The 15,538-nt window shown below is 42.2% G+C and overlaps 1 protein-coding gene across 1 annotated transcript in view; it reads right to left on the reverse strand.

Annotated features, from left to right (window-relative positions):
• LOC136864294 (xanthine dehydrogenase) overlaps positions 1–14,308 on the reverse strand; it is a 358,258-nt gene extending 343,950 nt beyond the window's left edge. The window contains exon 1 of the mRNA XM_067141086.2: positions 14,175–14,308. Within this exon, the coding sequence (XP_066997187.2) occupies positions 14,175–14,197 (23 nt within the window). The 5' untranslated portion in view covers positions 14,198–14,308. The remainder of the gene's footprint in view (positions 1–14,174) is intronic.
• Positions 14,309–15,538: the final 1,230 nt, after the last annotated feature.

Raw genomic sequence — 15,538 nt, forward strand, 5'->3', positions numbered from 1 at the left:
TTAAATGACGGCCTGTTTCCTGCGAGTGTCCACCTCGCGAGCATAGTTCGCTCGTCGTTCGGCTCCATGGCTAAATGGTTAGCGTGCTAGCCTTTGTTCACAGTGGTCCCGTGTTCGATTCCCAGCAGGATCGGGAATTTTTCGCTGGCACGGGGGCTGGGTGTATATGTCGTCATCATCATTCCATCCTCATTCAGAACGCGCGGGTGGCCTACGGACGTCAAATCAAAAGACCTGCAGCTGGCGAGCCGAACATGTCCTTGGACACTCCCGACAGCAGTGATGGGTCGCGTGATGCAAAGCTCCCGATGTATTCTGAGCAAGCGATGCAGTACGTGCCTCATGATGCTATCTCGATGCCGTATAGTGACGTCAGGCGAGGCAGTGCTGGGAAACGTATCGAGAGCTCTCGATGCATTTCCAGCAAGTGATGCAGTCCATGACCCGCACCGGTAATCCTATCTCGAAGTTTGAATCGGGACATCATGCGCATGTTATCCCTCGACTATACTACGCCTGCTGGTCAACTAATGACGTCTCCGAAAATCTTAATAAGTAGTTAGCGGGACGTAAGGCAAATAACATCATTATAACAATTAATGACGATACGCCCACTTCTTTTTAATCTACTCGCAGTCAACTTACTACCTGTACTCCCTGCATTTTACTTATGCACTGTCCGCTTCCACGGCGAAATGGTTAGCGTGCTGGCGTTTGGTCCAAGGGCTTCCGGGTTCAATTCTCGACTAGGTAAGACATTTTATTCTTCATTGATTAGTTCCTATGGTTCGGGGACTGGGTATGTGAAATAAATAGTAATGAAGAGTGTGACATATTTTTAACATTTTATTGAAACCATTCCTTTTACGACGCATCGAGTTGTATAATAATTTGAACAGAAAAGAAAATATACCGGTAATGCCATAAAGATACTGGTGTATGTGTGCATGTATCTGAAAAGGGACTCGTTCTCGGGTTAATTCTCATTCTGGACTATCGATACTTTTATATAAGTATGGTAACAAATTGATCGTTTCCATGAAAAGGATCATTCAAGACTAGCCACAATATTATCCGACCTGAAGGAACATACACAGGATGAAGCCGAACTCCGCCGACAAACTTTCGGAAACTGTTGAGGGAAACCTTCTGTGTATATTGGTAGAAGGTACCCGTGGTCTCCGGTGGCTCGTTATAGAGTAGAACCGGTAATTAAATTATGATTTATTCGGTTTTATTACCGCAAACAACCTTATTTCTGTGGAAATATCTTCACAACAGAGAAAAGGCCTGCAATATTCAATAACCAAAAGGTACAACACAAAACCCAGAGTAACAAAGCCTGTAATATGTAATAACCAAAACGCACAACACAAAACACAGTAATGCGATAACCTCTGTAGAAACACGCACACTTTTATCACAGTGTGTTCAATATTTTCTGTCAGTGTACTTTTTTAAAGGTAACAATTCCATGCCGTTGGCTTCCAGCACGTTAAAGAACTCCTGCGGGACATAATTCCCACACCCCGGCGTCTGTCAAGAACTAGCATTTAGGACGGAAGTAAAACAAATAACATTATTATGAGTACTATTTTCAGTGCAATACAGATACAAAGCTAACTGATCTGATGACATGGCCACGAGGTAATCAAGTTTGTTTACATTATGATTGGTGTATATTGCATGTGTTCAAGTGGAAGAGATTTGATTATCTATTGGTTATTTTGTATGTTCAGTAACGTTGCAATTACTTCTATTAGCGATTTGGTTGTTTCTGCACGAACAGGCGTGTGTTTGGTAGCCGAAACTCCGATTGCAAAACAAAAACAAACAAAAATATTTGAAGAGAAGATTCGAACCACCACAAAACCTAGCGGAGGATAATACCCAACGATGCTATTTAGCCAACTGAGCCATACTAACAGCTCGAGTTCAATGTTTGCTAATCATTTCTGTTTCTACCATATTCGTCCAGGCTGAGGTCCAATTGGAGCATGCCTCGAGATGCATCGAGATAATGACGTCAGGCTCGAGTATCTCATACGAGAATAATGCCCATCCCTACGCAGACCTCGAAGATGCATCGCAAGTGATGACGTCAGTCTCGAGTATCTCGAACGAGAGTTTTGCCCACCACTACCCGACACTAAAAGCCACACGCCATTTCATTTCAGTTCGCTCGTCAGGATAGTTTCAAGCGCTCTCCGCTCGGGGAAACCCGCTCAAGTCCGGGACCTTCGAATGAATACGAGCGAGTGAAAAACATACATTGACCGGGTCAGGAATGGGATGAACAGGCGAGGATAGGAAATGTGTCTGCCTGTCGCGCTCTTCTGGGGCAATGATAAATGACTGACAGATGAAATGAAATGATACTGGATAGTGTTGCTGGAATGAAAGATGACAGGGAAAACCGGAGTACCCGGAGAAAAGCCTGTCTTCGCTCCGCTTTGTCCAGCACAAATCTCACGTGGAGTGACCGGGATTTGAACCGTGGTACCCAGCGGTGAGAGGCCGGCGCGCTGCTGCCTGAGCCACGGAGGCTTTTGGAAAACCTACATTATAGTGCTCTAATATATACTCATTTTAAAAATTTATCTCCCTTTTCACCCCTTAGCGACGGTATATCCAAAAATCCTTCCCTGGTGAGCACCTACACTGTAATGTAAGTGTATCCCCAAAATTTCATTCTTTTATGTCCAGTAGTTTTGGCTCGGCGATGATGAATCAGTCACTGAAAGGGGTGAAAAGAAATGCAGTTGAATTATTAAAATGAGTATATCTACAGTATCTCTCATACACTTACCATGTTACAGATGTGAAAATTGGTATCCGGAATCTCCTTTAAAAAAAAAGAAACCGTAACTCATTTTTCTCGGAAAATCAACTTAAAGGAGAGGTGAAAATAAGTGAAGAAGAGTTAAATTCTGTTTATGAGGATACTTTTATCTCAAAACTGAATATGTTACAGACGTAAAATGTGGCATTTGGAATCTGCTTTAAAAATAAAAAACGCGTATTTTTTGTTTTCGGAAAACCCACTTAAGGGGGTGAAAGGAATTAACAACTCGGTTGAATGATTAAGATGAGTATCTCTCGTATACTTAACATGTTCTTTCTTTCTTTCTTTCTTTCTTTCTTTCTTTCTTTCTTTCTTAATCTGCTTACCCACCAGGGTTGGTTTTTTCCTCGGACTCAGCGAGGGATCCCACCTCTACCGCCTCAAGGGCAATGTCCTGGAGCGAGAGACATTGGGTCGCGAGATGAAACTGGGGAGGATGACCAGTATCTCATCCAGGCGGCCTCACCTGCTATGCTGAACAGGGGCCTTGTGGAGGGATGGGAAGACTGGAAGAGATAGGCAAGGAAGAGGGAAGGAAGTGGCCGTGGCCTTAAGTTAGGTACCATCCCGGCATTTGCCTGGAGGAGAAAAGTGGGAAACCACGGAAAACCACTTCCAGGATGGCCGAGGTGGGAATCGAACCCACCTCTACTCAGTTGACCTCCCGAGGCTGAATGGACCCCGTTCCAGCCATCGTACCACTTTTCAAATTTCGTGGCAGAGCCGGGAACCGAACCCGGGCCTCCTGGGGTGGCCGCTAATCGCACTAACCACTACACCGCAGAGGCGGATACTTAAGATGTTACAGACGTGAAAACTGGTATTCGGAATCTCCTTTAAAAATAAATAAACTTGCATTTTTATTTCGGAAAATCCACTTAGGTATGGGGGTGGGGGTTGGGGAGGACTGATAAAGGGTTTGAATTATTTTTTGGGGATACTTACAGTTACTCCCATAAATATTCGGTCACTCTGATTTTTGACATACTTTTATTGGGTAGCTGTTCTTACACTATAATGATAACGTATAATACAACGAAACATGTAGGAAAACATCATAACACGTTCTACAAACATTGTAGTGAAAGTCAAACTCTTCTGACAGTCATTAGTACGCCATCTGTCGTAGTTTAAATAAAAGCAGTAATTCCAGTGCCGCCTCAAAAATATTCGGCCACTATACAAAAAGTAAAATACTCTCGCATAATTGACAAACCTGTTACACATTCCGTACTTCGTAGGTCCAACTTGATGTTTTATGACCTCTTCCAGTCGATTCGGCATACTGGCGATAACTTTCTTGGTATAATCGGGGCTTAATGCCGCCCATTCTTGTAGCGGTCTCCTCTTCAATTCTGTGAGGGAACTTGGCGGCCGCAATTGCAGAGCTCCCTTCATTCTACTCCACACATTCTCGATGAGGTTCAGGTCGGCTGATTGTGGTGGAGTCTCTAAAACCTTAGGACAGTTGTACAGCAGCCACTCCCTGACAAGTTACGACTTGTGTTTAGGGTTGTTATCTGGGTGGAACTTGAAAGTACGCTGTATACCATGTTCCGCAAATTGTCGCAAACTGTTTTTGAAGATAGCCAAAAGCCCTCTTTTGTCGAAGTATGTTCAGTGAAACTGAGTGAACAAACCCCGTTCGATGCTACACATCCCCACACCATTGCACTTCCTCCACCATATTTTACCGTTGCTTGTAAATTGCTTGTTTTCAGTTCCTCGTGACGTTTCCGTCACGCCAATTGCTTTCCATCGGACCCGAATACGTTGAACTTCGACTCATCGACAAATAACACATCCACCCACCAAGCACTGGGTTTGCTTACGTAGGTTTTTGCGAACTCCAGCTGCTTATTTTTATTTACCGCACTAATGTATGGTTTCCTCCTAGCTCTTCTTTCAAAGGACTCATTACTTCGCAGTGCTCTTCGCGCGCTTTCAGTACCCACATTCTTTCCACACCCCTCTAAAACAGCTGCTGCCAGTTTCGGGGCACTAATTTTCGGAATTCGTTTCACATTCCGAAGCACAAACCGCTCCTCTCGTTCTGTCCGCCTTCTTGGTCTGCCTGTCTCCAACTGCTGTTCTGCTTATTTTAAGCATCTGCGATAACATTCTATGCGATTTACCTCGAGAATGATGGAATATCACGAGCTGGCGTTCTTCAAACATGGTGGTGTTTTGTCTTTTGCACCCCATTTGATATCAGTCCGCAACACTGCAGGAAATGACTTCGGCACGACACGTCTTGCGGCCCCGCACTACTGAACTGAACGTTTTGAACACTATGAGCTCTCTCGCCGTCAATGAACAAAGCGACAATCCCGGCCTTTCCGGGTGACCGAATATATTTGAGGCGTGTCATTTCACCATGTGCGCAATGTCCTTTCTTTTACAGCATACTGTACATCAGTGCTCCGTGATTCCTCTTCTGCATAAGCAAACACATGTAGTTCAATTAGTTGGACACATTTGGTTTCACATTCTGCCCATGGTTACGTTAATGTTATCACTTTGCCGCGGATTTTATCAGTGGCCGAATATTTATGGGAGTGATTGTATATCTCAAAAAAAAACTGATGATGTTACAGACGTGGAAATATGTTCTTGAAATCTCCTTTAAAAGAAAGAAACACGTTTTTTTCGACTTTACAGTTCTATGTCGCATCGTACACAGTTAGCTCTGCCAGTAGCCTGGTCATCTTAGCCTCAAAAGATAATACCCCAAACGTGGTTTACGAAGAGGTTCTGGGGTAAGGAAAACTATGATTTTCGGTGAGTTTTTATACTTTGGGGATTTTCAGGTAATGTCTTTGTGCAGTACGGAGGAACAATTACTTTTATCAAATTAAAAAATTCACGCAAGCAAAGCTGCGGGAAACAGCTAGTCTTGCATAAAGATCCAGTCGTCGTCACCTCCATTTTTCCGCACTGGTTGGTAGTTCTTGTTTAAGGATGTTCAGGTACATTCTGTGGTCCACACACCAATAATGTGCAGGTTCCCGCACACTGAGTGCACTCATGCAGTCCCACATTGTATACCGAGCCACTTCCATGTTTAACAGTTGAAAATATGCTCTGAGGCTCCAGTTCAGCGTTCGCTTTCCTCATTACCTTCGCCTTTCCATCTGAACCAAACGCGTTGAATTTATTCTCATCTGTCCACCTTTTCTGACAATTCCTCAGTTTATTCCTTATATTTAAAAGCAAATTCTAGTCGCTTTGTTCCTGTTCGTTTCATTCAATCATAACTTATTCCGACTGACTAGACCGTGGTGCCCTTCACGATTACAAACATGCCGTACTGTGTCCGCTGAAACTGTCACCGGTGTTACGTAATTCAGCTGCCATCTTCGGAGCAGACATTTTTTTAAAATAGATCAGTGGATAACACTATCACATGGTGCGAGGATTTGCGGTGGTCTAGTTCTAGGCCTGTTTTGGACGGATTTGTTCCTACCAAATTTGTCTATTAACAATCCGGCTTATTCCATTCAATGATTTTATTTTATTATGTAGCCTTATGATCAATTTTCTTTCATCCTGCGTCGTCTCCTTACCTTTGTGACCCATTTTATGTTTCCGTATTTCTAATGTTGATTTCACTGCTGTCCACCTGCCGCAACGTACGGCACTACTCCTGAGGTTCGATATGGTTCTGATACACGCGAGAGACGGCCTAACACTCACTGGTTTCTCTTTCGTTACGTGTCCGAATACTTTCGGAGCGTAGAGTAGGCCACCTCCTCCAATCATTGGTGTTTGTAGTATAAGAACGGGACTGGTAAACAAATCTCGCTTGTTTGCGGAGCTAAACTCACTAGTAATAGCGTTCATCTGATTTTTTTTTAAATTTACAAATTGCTTTAGGCTACGTTCCAGCGACACAGATAGGTCTTATGGGGACGATGGGAGGAAGGGGGCTAGGAGTGGAAAGGAAGCAGCCGTGGCTTTATGGTACAACCCCAGCATTTGTCTGGTGTGAAAATGGGGAAACCATGGAAAACCATCTTCAGGGTTGCGGACAATGGGGTTCGAACCCACTAGCTCCCGAAAACTGGATACTGGCCGCACTTAAGCGATTGCAGCTATCGAGCTCGGTACGTACATCTGACATGCCGAATTTCACTTCCTACTCATAGGAGTGGAAGTATTATCTTCTATATAGAAAATGCTGAATTGTCCGAATACTTTTGATTCTAACTGTACATTCACAATGAAATGGAAAAAAAAAAAACCTTGCCAGTGTATTTCTGTATTACGTTTCGTAAATGCTCGGTTTTCTACCTGTAGTGCTGTAGTTGTGATTGAACAATGCCTGTGTATTTTTAACAGCGGTAAAAATAAAGTTTACTTTTCTACGCTACAGTCTATAAATACTTATTTCCATGACTGTATATGTACATTTATTTGAATGGTTATAACTATAAGCCAAGAAATTTATGATGCATATGTTGCCTTCAGTTTTTAACACATTTGTTAAAAGAATGTGTGGATCATGTTTCAGAGAAACAGCGAGATGCTTCTACGTTCCTGGCCTTTGTCCGAGTTATCTGGGATCAAAGCTAATGTAGATTAATCCCGGTTTAAACGGATACCCTTCCTGACGCCAGTCCTATGGGTGTGTGTGGGGGGGGGGGGGCGAGGATATATTCACTATTGCGTGCTTCTGTGGCGGTTAGTAGTGATATTTTCTGTGTAGGGGAAGCGTGTACTAAAACTAACCCTGGGCCCTACGCCAGTATGCTGACCATTCATCCTGGGAATCAGATATAAACATTCTTAAGAGAATTTTCTATACTTTATAGCAAATAATTCAAATAACCGATTCTTTTTTTCTAACAAAATTTTCAGTTTTTATTCCCAGATTTCTCAGAGTCCTACAAGACTTCGTCCCCAATAGCTGTAGCCCATTCACAAAAATTGCTTTTAAACAGCCCATGGTGGTCACTAAACATTTCCTATGAAAAAGCTGGGGTCTTCCATTTTTAAACAAACGACAGAACTCTGTATCGTGCTGCACGCTCGCGGTGTAGCGTGTGCCGCCCACTATGTCGCTGTTCCACTTAACCCGTTGTTTTCTAAATGGTACTGCCCTAAAAGAGTTTGAATTTTTTATTCGATTAAATTTATCTCATAACTAAAATCGCATAAGGACATGACAAGTCTCACCATAGTATCGTTTTGGCTACTAGTGAACTTATTTGTTCTTTCTTTCTTTCTTTCTTTTTTTCTTAATCCAGGGTTGGTTTTTCCCTTGGACTCAGCGAGGGATCCCACCTCTACCACCTCAAGGGCAGTGTCTTGGAGCGTGAGACATTGGGTCAGGGGATACAACTGGGGAGAATGACCAGTACCTCGCCCAGGCGGCCTCACGTGCTATGCTGCACAGGGCCTTGTGAGGGGGGGGGGGGGCGCTGGGAAGATTGGAAGGGATGGACAAGGAAGAGGGAAGAAAGTGGCCGTGGCCTTACGTTAGGTACTTCAAGGATGGCTGAGGTGGGAATCGAACCCACTTCTACTCATTTGACCTCCCAAGGCTGAGTGGACCCCGTTCCAGCCCTCGTACCACTTTTCAAATTTCGTGGCAGTGCGGGAATCGAACCCGGGCCTCCGGGGGTGGCAGCTAATCACACTAACCACTACACCAGAGAGGCGGACTTGTTCAATCAATCAATAAATACTGATCTGCATTTAGGGCAGTTGCCCAGGTGGCAGATTCCCTATCTGTTGTTTTCCTAGCATTTTCCTAAATGATTTCAAAGAAATTGGAAATTTATTGAACGTCTCCCTTGGTAAGTTATTCCAATCCCTAACTCCCCTTCCTATAAACGAATATTTGCCCCAGTTTGTCCTCTTGAATTCGAACTTTATCTTCATATTGTGATCTTTCCTACCTTTATAAACGCCATTCAAACTTATTCGTCTACTAATGTCATTCCACGCCATCTCTCCGCTGACAGCTCGGAACATACCACTTAGTCGAGCAGCTCTTCTTTCTCTCAATTATTCCCAACCCAAACTTTGCAACATTTTTGTAACGCTACTCTTTTGTCGGAAATCACCCAGAACAAATCGAGCTGATTTTCTTTGGATTTTTTCCAGTTCTTGAATCAGGTAATCCTGGTGAGGGTCCCATACACTGGAACCATACTCTAGATGAGGTCTTACCAGAGACTTATATGCCCTCTCCTTTACATCCTTACTACAACCCCTAAACACCCTCATAACCATGTGCAGAGATCTGTACCCTTTATTTACAATCATATTTATGTGATTGCCCCAATGAAGATCTTTCCTTATATTAACACCTAAATACTTACAATGATCCCCAAAAGGAACTTTCACCCCATCAACGCAGTAATTAAAACAGAGGACTTTTCCTATTTGTGAAACTCACAACCTGACTTTTTTTTTTTTTTTTGCTAGGGGCTTTACGTTGCACCGACACAGATAGGTCTTATGGCGACGATGGGATAGGAAAGGCCTAGGAGTTGGAAGGAAGCGGCCGTGGCCTTAATTAAGGTACAGCCCCAGCATTTGCCTGGTGTGAAAATGGGAAACCACGGAAAACCATTTTCAGGGCTGCCGATAGTGGGATTCGAACCTACTATCTCCCGGATGCAAGCTCACAGCCGCGCGCCTCTACACGCACGGCCAACTCGCCCGGTTACCTGACTTTTAACCCCGTTTATCAACATACCATTGCCTGCTGTCCATCTCACAACATTTTCGAGGTCACGTTGCAGTTGCTTACAATCTTGTAACTTATTTATCACTCTATAGAGAATAACATCATCCACAAAAAGCCTTACCTCCGATTCCACTCCTTTACTCATATCATTTATATATATAAGAAAACAAAGGCCCAATAATACTGCCTTGAGGAATTCCCCTCTTAATTATTACAGGGTCAGATAAAGCTTCACCTACTCTAATTCTCTGAGATCTATTTTCTAGAAATATAGCAACCCATTTAGTCACTTCCATTTTGATCTTGGAGGTTCTCGATCGCGAGATCGTCCCAAAAAGCGATCGATGGAGTGCTTCAAGGAAAACTAGTGTTGTAGGCATCACTGAAGCTGACGGCCTTGGCAGCAGGAAGTGGGGTTACGTCTCAAAACTCACCAGTGTCAAAACTCACGGGCTAACATTAGTTACAAATAGTATCAAAACTCACGACTACAAACTGGTAGCTAAAGTAAACATTCTAATGAGTCTCAAAATTCACGACTCCGGACAGCAGGTGCTTGCGATGACCGCAGGAGGGATGAAATGCGCGGTGACTCACGCTTCCCTTACGACAGGCAGGGGGTACTGTGGGTGTTATTCTGCCACCCCAACCCACAGGGGAAAAATAATGGCTGGTGAATGAAAGAGACCAAGGTGTATTATTTATTATTATTATTATTATTATTATTATTATTATTATTATTATTGAAAATGAAAACCTACAACCTGTTTTCCAGTCATTGACCGGGTCAGGGATGTAATGAATGAAACATATATAGTCTGTTATTACAATGGGGTCGCCACTCCCAAGGTGATTTATTAATGAGTGATAAATGGTATGAAATGATAATGGAGAGTGTTGCTGGAATGAAAGATGACAGGGAAAACCGGAGTGCCCGGAGAAAAACCTGTCCCGCCTCCGCTTTGTCCAGCACAAATCTCACATGGAGCGACCGGGATTTGAACCACGGAACCCAGCGGTGAGAGGCCGGCGCGCTGCCGCCTGAGCCACGGAGGCTCGTTATTATTATTATTATTATTATGATCATTATTATTATCATTATTATTATTATTATTATTATTATTAAAATATGTTGCCGTTGTCTTAAAGCTAATATAATGCATGTTTTACCTTTCACATACATTTATAATAATGGGGTGCGGCCTCCGGAATGCTTTGGTGCAGGTCTTTAGTGTTGACGCCGTGTAGGCGACCTGCACGTCTGTGAGGATGAGGCCCTACCTAAGATGAAGTCTTATGCTGAAGACGGCATGAACACCCAGTCCCCGAGCCATAGGAATTAACTAATGAAAATTAAAATCCCCGACCCGACCGAAAATCGAACCCGAGACCCCCTGGACCCCTTGGACCAAAGGCCAGCATGCTAACAATCTATGCATGCAGCTGGACGACATAAAATTGAGGTAGGTATATTGCCCGCCGCTAGTTAAAAGATACTTGTCAGTTGGTAGTATTGGGGCTTAGTTCCATTATGCGGCCAGAAGGCGGCATTCACTCGAATAAGGAATTCTATTTAGAGGTATTAAAGATTAAGACAGTTAATTCACTCATTTAATTTCAACACTTGGAGATTCATTTGAAATAAAAAGCGTATTTCTATTTTTCGTAAGAGTTCATCTATTCGCTTATTTCAAAAGATTGTATACCCGACACACTTAAACCGAAAAAAAATATTCATGATGCATCCGATTATTTTGTGCGATATAACTGAATGATATCTGAAACTCATTCGATTATTTAAATTGATTATTCATTCAATTATTTAAATTGAAGTTATTCCATTGTTAAAAGTATTATATTATCCCATCACTAATAGGGTGGACATTAATCCATTCAAAGAACTGGCCCTGCTCGTGAGTTTTGAGACTGGCCCTGTTCTTACTAATCCTCTTCCTGGAATTAGTGAGTGGAGACTCGTGAGTTTTGTGACTACACGGGAAGTGATGGCATGTTTAAAAGCGGACCCTGCACCAATGCGAGACTACACGCTAGGAAATATTTACTGCGTTTACATGCAGGATTCAGATCGATCTGAGTACACTTCCCGTATTGAAAACGCCATGTAAACGGGGACTCAGTTCGGATTGAGTCTCAAGGTCGATACGGTAAAATCTGGGATCGTATCGTACTCAGTTCGAATTGAGTTCCATGTAAACGCGGATCGTACTGAGATCGTATTGAAAACGACTGCGCACACACTCCATGTTTGTTCTGACAAAATCATCATCATTAAAGCTCTGTCGAAATGACAAATATAATAAACCAGTAAATATATTACCTGTATAAATGATCAGCAACTGGAATCATATTTATAAGACAGCCAGCCTTGGCGATTAAGAAAATCACGATAACCTTCTGTTGGGGGTAAAATTGGAATGTACGTTCTATCTATTGCACCAATTACATTTGGAATACCACACATACTTTTAAAACTGAAAGTTATCTCCTAGGCTTCTACTTCATTTGGAGTTTTTAAATTCTAAGAGGTGATATCGATTTTACAACAATTCTGCATCGTCTGTATACGTCGATGTTGCCTGGCGGATTCAATACGATACTCAAATACCACATGTAAACGGGGATCGTATTCAATACGGTAAGTGTACTCAAATCGATCTCAATCCCCATGTAAACGTACTAATTATTATTATTATTATTATTATTATTATTATTATTATTATTATTATTATTATTATTATTATTATTATACCACCGGTAAACTGCATTTGAATAACCAGTTTTAAAAATGAACCCCTCCCCTATTTGACGAATATCTGTATGAACCACTCGGTTGTAATACTAAATACGATGTTATTTTTTCAATCAATCAATCAATCAATCAATCAATCAATCAATCAAGTGATCTGCATTTAGGGCAGTCGCTCAGGTGGCAGATTTCCTGTCAGTTGTGTAACTATTCTTAAATAATTTCATAGAAGCAGGAAGTTTATCGAACACCTCCCTTTAAGTCTCTTCAATTGCTGTAGATTTTAAGAGAAGTCACGGTGCCGGAGTTTTGTTCCAGAAGGGTTCTTTAACGTGCAGGAAAACAAAAGCGTTTAAACACACTTCAGATGGGACCAAATCTGTTATCTTGCAAATAGGTTGAGTCACTGAGATCGTCAGGTTATAATATTTGTCTGAATTACTCGAATCATGCCGAGGGGTCAAGCACAGTAGAAATCCCCTCGCCTTAGCAGATTGCTGGCCTTGCCATAAATTTAATAGTGGTTTGAGGGACCCAAACAGGGTGATACGACTGACAAAAATGCTGCATGAAGTTCCCGCTTGGGATTTTGATGAAACACTCATACTTGACATATCATCGCTGCTACTACTACTATTACTACTACTACTACTACTACTACTAATAATAATAATAATAATAATAATAATAATAATAATAATAATAATAATAATAATAATAATAATAATAATAATAATAATAATAATAGTTTTACATCCCACTAACTACAGCTGTACGGCTTTCAGAGACGCCGGGGTGCCGGAATTTTGTCCCACATCTGAACACCTTCAAATACCACCGGATTGAAAGATATATCTATTAAGAACTCCTACGTTTCGCAATCATACCTAGGGGTAAGTAGAAATGAAGCGGGTAGTTTTTATGTGACAGTTTATATTGTAATTATAGTCACGGGACCACCAATGATTTTGTGGAATCCGAACCGCAGGAACATGACTTATTTTAAAAATTCCACATTCATTGGCAGTAAGCGGAAAATGAAAACAAAGTTATGTTTTTCCAACGTAGACAAGCACAGTCTTCACATTCTGGAAATAAACAGTTTGTACTTTCTTAGAAGTTGATATCCAGTACCGTACCTTTAGAAACAATTCTTTATTTGTACGTGATAAAACAAAACAACCAGACGCCATCCAAGCATACCATAATATAGGGGCATTTTTGGGAAAGCTTAACTTAAGCTGCCGGAATTTTGTCTCACAAAAGTTATTTTACGTGCCGGCAAATCTACCTATAAAAGGCTGACGTATTCGAACACCTTCAGGTACCATCGGACTGAGCTGGGATCGAACCTACCAACTTGGGCTCAGAAAGCCAGTGCTCTACCGTCAAGAGTCACTCAGTCCGGCTTTACTCTCAGCTGATTACATTTTTTTCACTATTCTAGACACCACATTGGTGCAGGTTATCATGCACCAAGTACACGAGACTGATTCCCACGCCCCTTACACGATGTAAACACTACTACTATGCTAGCCCTAGCCTATATTTAGGCAACAGGGTCAGGAAAATTAAAGAATACACTAACCAAATTCTGCAGCGAATGAACTCGCTAATTTAATTTAGCTCTTCTTGTATAGTTTGGATCGTATGTATCTGGCCACGGGCTGCAGAAAATACTTTATTATTATAAATAACTTCAATGAGGTCCAATATAATTTTTCTGTCTTCAAAACAATGGTAAACAGACCGGGTATAAGTACGAACTGTCAAATGGGTCCTATGAAGGTCCAGTATCTGCTTTAGCACAAAAACAATACATGCACGATTTAATTTAAAACAATAAGCAACTTCTCATTTACCTTTTCAATTTCTGGACAGACATTCCGGTCGTACGAGCTACAGGACCACAAACTAACCAACCTCACCCGCAACTTCTCTCAACCGCGGCTCGCGAACAACTGAAAGCTGCACACATTCCGCAGTCGGTCTTAATCGCTCGATGAGAGTCGATCGTTGCCTACAGCGCGCTCCTACACAGATAATATGGCGGATTTAAAGAGAAGAAGAAACATATACGTAAAGAGGTGTACTTGTACATTGTTCGTCAGTAAATCTGCGTTATATGATTGGGTACTAAAATTGAGTCACCTGCTCCACAACACCTTCTTGTATTCTGTCCGCATAGTACGTTATGCTGTCTACCAATCCGCGTGCAGGAATCTGTGTACGTCACTTCTGCTGAGCGGCATCGTGGCATCCTCCCCCTTCTGTTAGCGTTCATTAAACTCTTTGCATTCCACGTTCTGCGCGATGCACAGAGCAGAGCACATACAGCATTCAGCAGTGTAGCGCTACACTCGGCCTCCCACTCTTCCTTTCCAATCTACGTTCCGAACGGGCGTGAATAGGCGGGCGTCACGTTTAGTTTCCCTTTCATCAAAACCTCACACTGTGTATCCGCGCATTATTTTGTGGTAGGAGTAACCAGTAGCGGGGATTGGGCAAAAAATGTATAGACAACAAAATGTACCCGGGTTTGAGGGATATAGCGGGCGGGGGTTATACACATCAAAACTGAAAAAGAAAGCTACAAAATGGTAAGTTTTTGATGCTCTTTGAGTGAATTTCGACAGAGAGTAAAGGTTGACCGTTATAGTTTTTTGAGATTTTGATCAATACTATACAATAAAACTTTCACCAACGAAACAATATTGCACATGTATTACAATTAAACAGAAGTATGGCGTGAGTATACAATTATTTTTTGAACAACTTGTTTTACGTCGCACCGACACAGATAGGTCTTATGGCGATGATGGGACGGGAAAGGGCTGGGAGTAAGAAGGAAGCGGCCGTGGCCTTAATTAAGGTACAGCCCCAACATTTGCCTGGCATGAAAATGGGAAACCACGGAAAAACATCTTCAGGGCTGTCGACAGTGGGGTTCGAACCCACTTTCTCCCGAATACTGGATACTGACCGCACTTAAGCGACTGCAGCTATCGAGCTCTGTGTTTATACAATTAAAATCATTTAATGTTTGACTACACACTAAGAAATGAACAGACACTAAATTAGACACTGCCAGACTGACGAATGCGCGCGGCAAGCGGATGAATCATACCTCAGTGTCAAAGACCTTGGCAAAAATTATACCTCTGTTCCCCTTCCTCACAGCATTTGCGAAGTCTCCACTAATTGCTGTGGCGCTGTGCAAATCGGT

This window comes from Anabrus simplex, chromosome 2, assembly GCF_040414725.1.
Source record: "Anabrus simplex isolate iqAnaSimp1 chromosome 2, ASM4041472v1, whole genome shotgun sequence".
Classification (NCBI taxonomy): domain Eukaryota; kingdom Metazoa; phylum Arthropoda; class Insecta; order Orthoptera; family Tettigoniidae; genus Anabrus; species Anabrus simplex.